Here is a 13337-nt window from a genome sequence, read left to right as displayed (position 1 = left end):
TATTTTATAAATGGTTGTTATTAATATTATTATTATAATAATAATAATAAATTAACAAATTATAAAAAATATAATATTTAATATTTTGGTAACATTTTAATTTTACATTTTTCATAAAATATACATCATTTAATTTACTTTTAAATGTATTTTATTTATAAATTGTTATTATTATTAAAAATAATAACATAAATGAATACAAATTATTAAAAAAATATTGTAATTAGTTTTATTTTGAATTTATGTTTTTGTAGTATTTTACAAACTAAAACTGAAAAGTGCACATATAAAATTAAAACTAATTTAAAAAATAAAAAAAAAAAAAAAAGTAGGTAAGTATTTAGTATTCATGACTGAAAGCAGAATTGTGTGTGGACGTACCCTCTGTGTAGGCCTCTCGACGCTGGTAGCCTGTCTGAGCAGCTGGATGTTGTTTTTGCCTCTTTAGGGGCCTCCTCTGACCCGGGGCTGCGCTAACGTTACTGTCTGTGGACACTGGGCTGCCTGGACGGTGTCCCGCAGGGAGGTGTTGGTATTTCCGTGCTGCTGGCAAATTAGAGGACAGAGGGTTTGCTTAGTTCAGCTCTATTAAAGGCCGCAGAATTGACTACAAATTAATTTAGCCGCTGTAGGATGTATAGTATTACAGTTAGTGTCTCCATTTAAACCATTATTTCATTTAAATTCATGAGCAAATATTAGGAGTTTTTGGTGGGGCACTTCCATATCTTCCACAATCTGGCATATTTCTAAGTAAAACAGAATATTTTATGGAAAATAATGTAGGCTGGGCTCGAGTTTGTCCATAAAAATGGATTCAGGAGTAGGTTTATATTATTAGGCCTGTTTTAATTATGCACAATAACATTAGGAACGTTTATTAAGAAAGCATATACACTTTTCCAGTACCTCCAGACACTGGAAGCTGATGGTGGCCTTTCCCAGGATGCTTTGCCACGCGTAAACCAGCATATTCGGCCGCAGCTGCCACGGCCTGGGCGAAATCAGCATCGGTAAAGAAAGATCCGTCCGATGAGCTGACGGCGCTGGAGCGACCCGACGAGGCGTTGTCTTCCTCTGAAGCCGAGCCCCAGCCGTTGATCATAGACCCGGTGACGGAGCTCTCCAGGTCACAGGTGCTGGAGGCCGGGGTCTGTTCCAGGCCCCGCAGGAGAGCCCTCTGCTGGGGCAAGTGCTGCTGGTGAGGGTGGGTGTGGAGCTGGTGGACTCGAGCCACCTCCGCATCCGTCTCGTCACCCTCTTCCTCGTCCTCTTCTTCCTCCAGGCCGTCCGTGTCCAGACCCAGGGGGCTGGATATGTAGCCGTATGTGTGCGGAGGGGAGAGGGGGCGTGGTGGAGGGGGTGGGCTCACCAAGAGTCAGTGTTTTTTTAAACTCTAAAACATGAAATGTGGAGTTATCTGCTTTTGCTATAAAACAAACCTTTAATATGTAAAAAAAACCATACTTTCAATTAACTTTAATTTTGTAAATTACCTGTATTTGTTTAAGTTATTATTACTTAATCAAAACAACCCAATGGCAGTTTGATTGATATTACTTGGAATGCGCAATAAAAAAAACGTGATTTCTGAAAGAAAATAAAAATCGAGTTATTGGTTTTTGCAAATGAACTCTTCATATATATATATATATATTTAAATGAAACAAACAAGGTAGATAAGTATTTAGTATTCATGATGCCCATCCCTAATGACAGTGTGCAGAATTGTGTGTGGACGTACCCTCTGAGTAGGACTCTCGGCGCTGATAGCCTGTCTGAGCAGCTGGATGTTGTTTTTGCCTCTTTAGAGGCCTCCTCTGACCCGGGGCTGCACTAACATTACTGTCTGTGGACACTGGGCTGCCTGGACGGTGTCCCACAGGGAGGTTTTGGTATTTCCGTGCTGCTGGCAAATTAGAGGACAGAGGGTTTGCTTAGTTCAGCTCTATTAAAGGCCGCAGATTTAAATACAAATTAATTCAGCTGCTGTAGGATGTATAGCGTTACAGTTAGTGTCTCCATTTAAAACCATTATCATTTAATTTCATGAGCAAATATTAGGAAATTTTGGTGGGACACTTCCATATCTTCCATAATGTCCAAGTGAAACAGAATATTCTGTGGAAAATGATACAGGCTGGGATTGAGTTTGTTCATAAAAATGGATTCAGGAGTAGATTTATATTGTTAGGCCTGTTTTAATTACACACATTAACATCAGGAACATTTATTAAGAAAGCATATACACGTTCCAGTACCTCCAGACACTGGAAGCTGATGGTGGCCTTTCCCAGGATGCTTTGCCACTCGTAAACCAGCATATTCGGCCGCAGCTGCTACAGCCTGGGCAAAATCAGCATCGGTAAAGAAAGATCCGTCCGATGAGCTGACGGCGCTGGAACGACCCGATGAGGCGTTGTCCTCCTCTGAAGCTGAGCCCCAGCCGTTGATCATAGACCCGGTGACAGAGCTCTCCAGGTCACAGGTGCTGGAGGCCGGGGTCTGTTCCAGGCCCCGCAGGAGAGCCCTCTGCTGGGGCAAGTGCTGCTGGTGAGGGTGGGTGTGGAGCTGGTGGACTCGAGCCACCTCCGCATCCATCTCGTCACCCTCTTCCTCGTCCTCTTCTTCCTCCAGGCCGTCCGTGTCCAGACCCAGGGGGCTGGATATGTAGCCGTATGTGTGCGGAGGGGAGAGGGGGCGTGGTGGAGGGGGTGGGCTCACCAAGAGTCGCCTAATGGAGGACGACAGACATCAAATGCATGAAACTGTAAATGGTTCAAAAAGAAAAGCATTGTTAAGCTGCTGCAGCTGGCGTACCTGCGCTCGTGTAGGTCAGGGTTATCCTGCAGCATGGGCTGCATCTCCTCCTGAGGGGACGGGGTGAGGGTCGCGGTGGACTGGTGACTGTAGGATACAGCGGCAGGTGAGGAAGCTGCTCCCCGTACGGGCGGCGTAGGTCCGCGCTCCAGCTCCACCTCGTCCTCCTCCTCTTCTAGCTCGTCAGGTTGCAGATACATACGAGACGGCGGCAAAGGGCACTGCTGGTCTGTGTCATAACTGAAGAGAAAACCAAAAAACATGACCACTTTGAAAAACTGAAATCGCCGATCTTCAATCGTCACATCTTGCGATCTTTAGTTTCTAACTTACATATAATGTGTAATCGTTAGAATTTAATGTTTACTAACGACTTTTTTGTAAGTTGCTGTACAAACTGTCTGACAAATGTCTTTAAAATAATAGTAATTACTTTTATTATGCATTTATATATTCATGTTATTTAAAAATTATTGTTTTATTAATTTTATTATTTTAATTTGTATTAATATTTTGTTGATTTATTAATCTATTTAATATTATTTTAAATATAATTTTATTTATCTTATTAAAGTTTTATATATACAAGTGTGTGTGTGTATATATATATTTATATATATATATATATATATAAATACATGATAAATAATTTACAAATAATACAAATTCATAATATTCATTTAAAATGCTGTATGTACATATGATTGTAATGGTTAAAAAAATCTGAAATACATAAACTATGAATGTAATTCCTAATGTGCATTGTAAGCATACTGTACACCATAAGTGAAAACCTTTGTGTGTTGATCTAACCTGTACTGAGAAAAAACAAGATTTGGTTTTTAAAAAGCCTTTTTCCAAAAGGTACATCTGGAAAAAGGGGGGTCGTCTTATAATCAGGGTCGTCTTATATTCGGGCCAATACGGTAAATAAAAAAATACACATTCAGTGTGATACAAACAGTGCTATATCAACTCCCAGCCCACAATGCCATCTGAACTTATAAATTAAAATGCTTTTAAGTTCTGGTTCATTTCTTTTTCTGTTAGTTTGTTTGCGAGCTTGATGCATGTGTGAAACAAATGGCACTTTTACACTCAGGAGAAGCAACATTAATGACACCCACAACATAATTTATGCGGTGTAAAACGCTTATGCGCATTATCTCTCTATTTGTAATTAACGTTGCGCTCTCCATCAAAAAATGAGTCATTTTTCAAAACTAACACTCTTCATTGCCCAGAGGAGAGGTAGAGAGAGAGAGCATTAAAAAGAGAAACATTGGAGGCCAATTAACAGAAAGGAATTAAAATTCAGAGCCAATGAGCTGTGAGGACCTCCACGCACTCAGACCTTCTCTTTAATTACCTGAACTTCAAATACAATATAAAAATAGATACGATGCATTACGCCGGCAGCCTTGCATACGCCGCAGAATGGGCCTCATTTATCTTTGTCCCGCAAGAAACACCGGCTTTCTGACAACATTATCCCCCCTTTCTTTGAGTCGGATGGATGAACGCCGGAGTAATTAATGACGGTGTGGCGAATCGCAAAAAGGGAGGGGGGATCCAAATCAGACACATTCCGGGAAAATGCGGCAGACCTTAGAAATCTGCAGGGAACATGGTTTTAACTAAAGGAATTAGGACTGAGAGAGAGATTGTTTCTGCCGTTTAAGATATGCACTCGTGCACCTCAGAAATCGTGAGGAAGAATCGCCTCCTTTTGTTCGGACGCAAATGTTTCTCTTTGTTCCCCGGAGTTTCTCAACAATGAGTGAGCGATTTGTAAATGTCCTGTTTTGCATATGATTTACTGCCTCTTGAAGTGATGAAAAGGCTCTGAAATAATGGAAATGAGAAGAAAACAGAATAATGCGATAAATTGCAGGCTAACCGTTTAGGAGGTTATGTCTGCAGGTTTTTATGACAACTTGGTTGGATGGATGGATGGATGGATGAACAACAGAACTTTAGATGGATGGATGAACAACAAAACATTGGATGGATGGATGGATGTCTTACCAGAAGTGCTGCTCCCCCTGTCGGAGCTGCTGTAGGTTCCTCCTGTGAGGACGTCCTGGGCCTGGTTATAGGGGATGGTGCCTGAGACGGGCCCCTCACCTCGATAGTGGTCTAAGGGATTGCAGTCAAGAGATTTTGAGTTTTAGTTTGTATTATACATACAGGTAAGGCATTATGAACCAGTCCTTTACATACCAGAGTAAATGAAAAAAATATTTTGTGAACTAGACAAATGAAAGCTCTAATAAAATGCATAGACTTCAATGCAGAACGCTTCAGAGTGGAACATCAGACAGTCGAGTGGTAAAAGGTTACAAAAGGGTTTCAGTCATAAGCTGTTATGACTTGTTGGTGACTGGTTTCAATTGTCTACCAAGTATGAAATATCACACCCACACGCAGTTAGATTCATGCAAGTTGAGTCAAAAAGCAAACACAATGACCTTTTTAGTGGCACAATATGAAGCAGCAGATAATGGATAGCTTTGAGTTTGAGTTACATTCCCCCTTATTTGTACAGTAATCTAAGATCTCTGGCTTCACACTGTTCTGAGACATCCGACACTTTACAGTCTACTCTTTACCTTCATCCCCATCCAAACAGTAAAACAACAGCTATAAATATGGATTAAGTTTACTAGCAGAGCACAGAGTTGAATTACACATATACGCAATATGAGCAACCGTGACGGATAAAAAAGGGGTTAGAAAGTGAAAAAGCCACATGTAAAGGTGCCAGGGAGGCTATTAGGAATCAAAATCGTGTAACGCTTTTATTGTGGTCTGAATATGAGGAGACAATAGAGCAACAAGACAAGAAGAGCAGCAATTCGATGACGCACCTTTGTGGTAAACCGAGAAAAACATGGCATGGGTTTCTTTGAAGAGCGTGAGCTAGTGTTTAAAATCGAATTCAAATAAATCTGCCTTAAATTTCTGGGGACCGCAAGGAAATCCACAAAACTCACCCTTGTTCAGTTTGTTTTGCTCCATGACGTTATACTGCAGTGGCGTGTTGATGTCAGCCTGTTTTTGAGGCGTACCCTGGCTGCTCTTCCAGCTCAGCTTCTCATTAAGGTCAGCACTTCCTCCTCCACTTCCGCCGCTGCTGCTGTTCACGTTGTTGTTGGCCAGGCTGGACTGGATGAGCTGGGTGGTGGCGTAGGGCGTAGGTTGACCACCAGGACCCACGAAACGGCCGTCCTTTAGGTTGGGGCTGTTGAAGGTCTTCATCTCGTTGATCTTGTTGGAGAGGTCCACGTCACTGTAAAGGCCCGTGTCGGGAGCTAGAAGGTTGCTGGCCTTGTTGTCCATCTGGTTGCTGTAGTTGGCGATGCAGTCGGCTGGATGATAGAAGAGGAGTAAGACATTTTGATAGCCAAAAGACTGTTTAGGATCTAAGGATAAACCTGGATTCTGATATGTTGTAGGTATTGAAGTACTGATCAGACTGAAGTGCTTTTAAAATAAGGAGACATTTACAGAAACTCATGGAGTGAAGACACTGAAAGAACACTTGAAACCAGAAATTTCAAAGATAACGTCGAATACTCAAAATACAAATATCAAGATAACACTTGTTTCATCAGAATCCCTGACACTGTCCTACGATCCTCCTCCTTCTCCCTCGTCCACGACACAAGCTAAGCGTGTCACTTTGAGTTTCCCGAGCAGCTACGAGAAAGGCATCCCAGCTCATCAAGCAGGATGTTCCAACACGTCCGAATCAAAAGCCTCCGAAACGAGGAACGCTGTAAAAGACCATCCTCTGACAGATCCAATTTTCCCCGGCTCATAAAATATTCAAATCCTCCCCGGGATCTGAGCGAGAAGCTTGGCGCGTAAATACCGCGGCCTGCCATTGGACGGATTTCGAGCGTGGCTCGTGTTTCCACAAGAAGGAACGGCTCTGCACTTCAAAGGTTGACGTATCAATGATAAAAGATCCCATGGAATGAGACAAACTAAGTCGTCTTACCAGAGAAGCCCTGTGAGTACTGATCCGGTTAATATCCTGGAGATTTTTTAGTATTTGGCACACCAGGCAAGCGGGTGTCAAGCTTTTAAAACGTCATGCTGCGAGAATCACTCAACATTTATCCTTCATCCCTGCTTTGATGAAGGCGACAGGGATAAAATCTAGTGTTAGTGAAAACACACTCCCAATAAATGGATATCAAAGGCAAAGCCAAGCTTTTTGGGTTAAAAAAGCTCCATCTACAGTTTCTGTGGATGGTCTGATCAAACACAAAGCCTAATCCTCAGGCCTATCCATGAATATGGTAGCTAATTTCTTAAATTCAATAGAAAGACATTTTTCTGAAAGGATTGGATGCATTTAAGGGTTCTGTTATGAATGAAATACTCTTAGCCAACGGCTTAGTCACACCAGCTGATAGCGGAGAACAAAAAAGCTCTTGTAGTGACATTTAAATATCATTAAATGAACCAACAGTGACACCGCTGTCCAAACTAAGAGTTGCTTTGTGAAAACTGGGTAACTCTGTATATTAACGCCGCTTTGTCACTTTCAGTGAGTGTCTCTTTGGACTCGGGAGTCAACCTGGTCTTCTTTTGTTTGTAAAGTAACTTGCTGACTCCTGAAATAAAGCCACCTGGAGGTGCTCCATCACTCCTTCTCTTTCCTCGCCCTCTCTTTTTCTCTCTCTCAGGTCTATTTTGACCTCTGTAACGGCTCCTGGTTTACTGAATAAGCGAGAAACTGCATTAAAAGGTTCTAACGGCGGTATGGAAATCAGACGGCTGATTGGATTAGCTGGAGTACAGCCTGCAGGGCCTTTTCAATATCGGCCGCTTTTATTTTCCCTAAAACGTCCAGGTTTCAACAAATCACACACGCAGTTGTGTGTCAAAGGAAGGACACGATACTTGAGTTGCGTTCCATTCTACTTGGAAAGTTGGAATTTCCAACTTGGATAGGTTTACTAGAACGTACTGCTTCCAAGTTGGAAACTTCAGTGGAAATTAACAAGCCCAAACTTCAACGAGATTAACGATAAAAATTTTGTTGCACAAACAATGTGGTATAAGGGGGAAATCTGAACCGTTAATGGCAAACGATTGCTTTAAATCAATTTAAACAAGTCCTTGAGTCACAGTTAATATAATAAAGCCTGTTTTTCTAGTCGTTAGCAAGTCTTTTCCTCATTTGTGACCCTGGAGCACAAAACCAGTCTTAAGTCGCTGGGGTATATTTGTAGCAATAGCCAAAAAAACATTGTATGGGTCATTATTATCGATTTTTCTTTAATGCCAAAAATCATTAGGATATTAATTAAAGATCATGTTCCATGAAGATATTTTGTAAATTTCCTACCGTAAATATATCAAAACTTAATTTTTGATTAGTAATATGCATTGCTAAGAACTTCATTTGGACAACTTTAAAGGCGATTTTCTCAATATTTTGATTTTTTGTATCTCAGCCAAATATTGTCCTATCATAACAAACCATACATCAATGGAAAGCTTATTTATTCAGCTTTCAGATGATGTATAAATCTCAATTTCAAAAAATTTACCCTTATGATTGGTTTTGTGGTCCAGGGTCACATTTAAGTAACAAACTCATCCAGAAGTAGTATTTCCTCATTTGTCGCTTTGGATAAAAAAAAAAAAAAGCTTGCTAAATGAATAAATGCAAAAAACTTGAAATAATCTCTACTTATAATTGTAATTTTTTCCACTTTGATTAGAGCATAGCATCATGCCTCTGTACACTAACAGCTAGACTCCTACCCACACTCGCTCACACACTCACCTGGGCGGCTGTAGGTGGCCAGGTTGCTGTCGCTGTTTCCGTTGCTGCCGGTGCAGCAGTTGATGGGGCAGTCGTTGTGATTGGAGCAGCTGTTCGGCCATGTGTCTGCAAGCCAGGGCTGGGTAGCTGGTTCACCTATATTCAACAAGCCTGGCCTGGAAAACACAGACACATGGTGATTTATTACTAACGTTAACTTGGAAGTGGTACATGCACACTGTATGATCATGATCAGTAGTGTTAAATGCTGTTTCTATTTCATTTTTGAACTGTTATTGCCACAAATAAGGAAAGCAATCAGTGAGCCTGACACAGCATCATCGGAACAACCATTGGTGTGAGTTTTGGGGCAGGGTTAACAGTTTGACCAATGGCAGGCCGAGGGAAGACTATTCTGTTTGGTGGCACAGAAATGACACGCTTCAGCTTTAAACAGGAAGCCTATCCCATCTCCTTGTATCCCAGTGCATCTCTCAGTGCATTAGGCTGTATCTGTGCTAAATGGATTGCGTTTGCTTGACTTGCTCATGGCTGATGACACCGTTTCCCTGAGGCCTCGTGACCGTTAGATCTCCGTGTGGATTACCCAAGTGCTGGAGAACATTGCTGCTCCAGCCATTGCTAAAGGAAGAGCTCGGAGCTCTCAGCGCATGCCAGGGTGTCACAGTCAATCAACGTGATCTCAAGAGCTGGAGAAGCTCTGGATAAAACGCATATATGAATTCATCCAGCGCCCATAGTAACCGTTTCTATCAAATCTTGCAGTTAAAGTCATTTTTATTTCAAAACACTGATTTATGTTTGATAGTTAGCGTTCATGATAAAACAAGGTCACATTAAAATGCTTCCGAGGAACTAAAGGAGATGAGGGAAGATTTTTTTCAGGGACGCTTATCAAAGACACAAAAAGAGCATCAAAGAAAGAGTTTTGTGCAATGAATCTTCAACGTGATGCTTCAAAGTAAACGTGGCTTCCTCTTGTCTTCGTTCGTTCCGTATCCCTGCAGCATGGTATGTCTCTTTCTTTAATTTTTTCTAACAGATTCTTTAGCTACAAAAGGCTTAAAGGCAAGGGCAAAGACCTGCCTGATTAAAAGCTGGACTCCAAAAAAACGACTCAGAGGGAAAGACACACACTAAGAGCATCGTCTGCAACTATTTGAACGAGGTGCACAAATGCACACGGTGAAATGAATTGGTTGGAAATGATTGCATTAGCAGGGTAGAAACGGAGGGCTTTTGTCTCATCTGGGTTCTGCAGGGCTCCGTCTCGCTGCACAACCTCCAAAAATGTCTTTGCAAAGACAAAAATGCCCCCTAGTGTCAATAAAACGCAATTACACTACAGTACACACCGTTCACACGGACATTGTTGGCTTCTGATAAATATTAACTTCAAGGTTTTAAGGTGTCGGATCACAAAACGTGTGTGCTTTTTTAAACATCTCACCTTCCAGCACTGCTGACGGCCTCTCCTCCTCTCTGATAGGCTACTGTAGATAAAAGAAGTTACATTAATGAGAACAAATAACATGGAAAACCTGTAATGAAATAAATATCTTGCTGTCAAAGGGCAAAGAAAATTTCCGCAGAAGAAACAAATTCATACAGTTTAGGAATGATAGCAGATTTGGGATTTCTGGGTGAGCTATCTCTTTAAACAGGCTCATCTAAGCATATTTCGTTGGCCTTGTATTTTCTTTCATATCTTACAAGCTCCTGCATTTCGTGGAAATAAAGCTTGTTTGGTTTGCTACTAAAAACAAGCCTTCTCTTTCTCAATCCATCCCTCCCCTCTCATCTCTTTGATAAAAACCTCCCATAACCAGGTGAGTCAACAGCGGTTACAGAAAGATCGCATGAGATGAGAAATAATGAAAGGGTCCAAGCGTCTTTCTCTGGTATGTAAAAGTCATCTGAGTTCAGTCCTCATGCTAGCCGGCTCCTCTCTTCGTCTAATTGGTCACGAGACTTCTGATGTCACAGCTTCCCATCCGGTCCGAAGCATTAGGGTGGGCCGCTCTGCCGGTTCTAACAGCCCTCTTTAGTCAAGCACGCATTTCCTCCCTCTCTGTTTTTTATGCTTTTTGACTTCTTTTTATGCTGACAAGTCCATGCGACTGAAGTTCTCTTTGATTATCCATGTAAACTCAGACTGGGGTTCTTTTCTTGTGGGGAGATGTATTTTTAAAGAGAGGCCGTGCCTCCCACGCTTCGCCTGTGTCACATTTGTTTGGAGTTCTGCTGTGCAGAACGAACGTGACTGAAGGGAGTGTTGAGGGACACTTCATTACAACGGCTGAGAAACATTATACTGCCGTGCACTTTCCAACTCCACTGGGCAGGAAGTCGTCACACTCTAGGGATTGTGGGAATTCTGGGCATATGTGCTGTGAGGAAGGTGTGATTACCTGTGGGGGTGAAGGTGAAGGAGGGCACTGCAGACACACAGAGCAAAAAGAAAAAAAATATTATTCATCAGATTCATAATTATTATTCAAAAATTTATTATTCATCGTAGCAGCACTGCATTAAACTTAAATATTTATGCAGTTATTGGAAAAAGTTTTCAAAAAGGCACTTGTGATTATATTTTACAGTCTCTTATGTAACGAGTCTGTTACCAATTACTCAGAACATTGGAACCTCATCACAAATACACAGTTCATTTCATTCTCCTTGTCATCTGAACTCTGTGGTTTTACAGATGTGGGTTTGCGAGTCTGATTAACTGTATATATATCAGAGACTAGAGGAAAATATTGACATCTAAAGTTTCTGAAGAAAATGGCACCGCAATGCTTGGATTTTGTAGATGGTTGCTATGTTGATATGCAGTTGCTAGGGTGTTCTGGGAGGTTGTTTACTGGCCCAAGTAAAAAATGTAAAAAAAAAAAAGCTCACTTTACTATATTCTGGTCCCTATATGTGGCTTAATTATAAATTGAAAGAATGTTCCCTCTATTTTATCTATTTTTATCATACACTAAATAAAAGATCTACTGATACTTGCCACAAAATCTCCACTAAATTATTCATTTACATATTTAAACATTATAATAAATCATAATATTTAATATTGTATCATACTATACATAAAAATAATATAATTTTAGTAATAATACATGTATATTAATATAATCAAATATAAAACAAATAATAATAATAATGTATTTTAAATGAATATGATTAAACAAACATATTTATATTAATATAATTATAATAATAATAAAATAATAATAATAATTATTATTATTATTAGATACCCAAACATGTGAATTCGAAGAATTCAGCTGCATTCTAACGGTGCACTTTATTAATTTTTTACTTAAATCTATTATAATAAATCATAATATTTAATATTATATTGTATTATTATACATAAAAAAGATAATTTTTATTAATAATAAATGTATATTAATATAATCAAATATAACAAACAAATAAAAAATAATAATAATGTATTTTAAATTAGTATAATTAAAATAAACATATTTACATTATTAACATAAGTAATAATAATAATAATAATATACCCAATCATGTGACGTGTGAATAGTAAGAATTCGTGCCAGGCTGCAGTCTAACAGTGTACTTTATTAACTTTGACTTAAATCTATTATAAAATATGCCCTCGGTCTGATGTGAAATCTAGTTTCTTTCATGTTGATCAAAGGCTCCAATAAGCAGATGAACACGGCTGAATCAAGCTGAGCGATATGGGATCAGAATTCATAATAAACAGCCCATCAGAAACATCAAAGTATCTGTGCAGGAAGCTGTTGCGCGTGATGCCGTCAGGATTGTTTTCTGGCAGCGTTACACCGATACATCAGAATGTCTTCACCTTCTCATCTTCACGTATTTACGGGAAAACAACCTTTAAAATTGTCAGCCGTTGCCGTCCTTTTCAAATGTCACGTTTATCGGCCGCGCTCGTCTGCTTCTTGGCAGTGCTTTGAGTAAAGATGAGTCTAATAGATTGGGCCGTTTTTTGATGATTTTATCCTGTATGCATGAAGGTTTTGAAGCAGAAGTAGATTGATGCTTGGCAAGCCAAATGCAGCATGGGAAAAAGATCATTTGATGGACGATAAATAAATCAGATCTCAGGAGTCTGGGGATGATCAGTGTTTTTAAACAATTTAACACACATTCACAGCTAAACGCACATGTACATCACACACACACACACACACACACACTGCAAGATGATCCATCTCTCCCCATCACCCCGTTCCACCCGGAGAGCAGATTACCACTTCATGTGTTTACTATTATCCACCTCTGCTTAAACACGTTCACGCTCAAGAGACTCGCAGCTACCGGTTCAAACATGGCAACCTGTGCTTTCACAGTAATACAGGAAGCGGGAGTGTCTTTAGTAGCTCAACAGACGCTAAAAGCAATGAAAATTGGTGCTACATGATGACAAAGGTTCTTTTTGCAGTCTCACTCACGTTTCTATGTACCTTCTGGGCTATAACATTTTACCATCATGCATAAATTAGGGCTCAATCAAGATTTGTGTGTACTGAAAAAAAAACATTTTTAGTAAAATTTGCATTCTTTAAAGTGCAATATATAGTTTATATAGTTATATTATATATAGCATATATTTTATATATGTAGTTTAATAAGTAACTTTACGTTGTAATATGAATATCTAAAATAAGAATAATTATATATATATATATATATATATATA

At 39.8% G+C, this 13337-nt stretch overlaps 1 protein-coding gene across 1 annotated transcript in view; it reads right to left on the bottom strand.

The window, feature by feature from the left end:
• Positions 1 to 13337, bottom strand: part of LOC107745216 (roundabout homolog 1-like) — a 270426-nt gene that overhangs the window by 7926 nt on the left and 249163 nt on the right. Inside the window, exons 19-29 of the mRNA XM_016559072.1 lie at positions 11041 to 11067; positions 10080 to 10122; positions 8630 to 8784; positions 5817 to 6191; positions 4823 to 4959; positions 3634 to 3638; positions 2821 to 3060; positions 2262 to 2734; positions 1745 to 1909; positions 910 to 1377; positions 382 to 543 (exon numbers count right to left, since the gene is read on the bottom strand). Of these exons, the coding sequence (XP_016414558.1) occupies positions 382 to 543; positions 910 to 1377; positions 1745 to 1909; positions 2262 to 2734; positions 2821 to 3060; positions 3634 to 3638; positions 4823 to 4959; positions 5817 to 6191; positions 8630 to 8784; positions 10080 to 10122; positions 11041 to 11067 (2250 nt within the window). The remainder of the gene's footprint in view (positions 1 to 381; positions 544 to 909; positions 1378 to 1744; positions 1910 to 2261; positions 2735 to 2820; positions 3061 to 3633; positions 3639 to 4822; positions 4960 to 5816; positions 6192 to 8629; positions 8785 to 10079; positions 10123 to 11040; positions 11068 to 13337) is intronic.

The sequence above is a fragment of the Sinocyclocheilus rhinocerous genome, unplaced genomic scaffold, assembly GCF_001515625.1.
Source record: "Sinocyclocheilus rhinocerous isolate Xijiao unplaced genomic scaffold, SAMN03320098_v1.1 scaffold257, whole genome shotgun sequence".
Taxonomy (NCBI): Eukaryota; Metazoa; Chordata; class Actinopteri; order Cypriniformes; family Cyprinidae; genus Sinocyclocheilus; species Sinocyclocheilus rhinocerous.
Note: the sequence above shows the minus strand (reverse complement) of the source record. Positions and strands in the feature narration are given on the sequence as shown.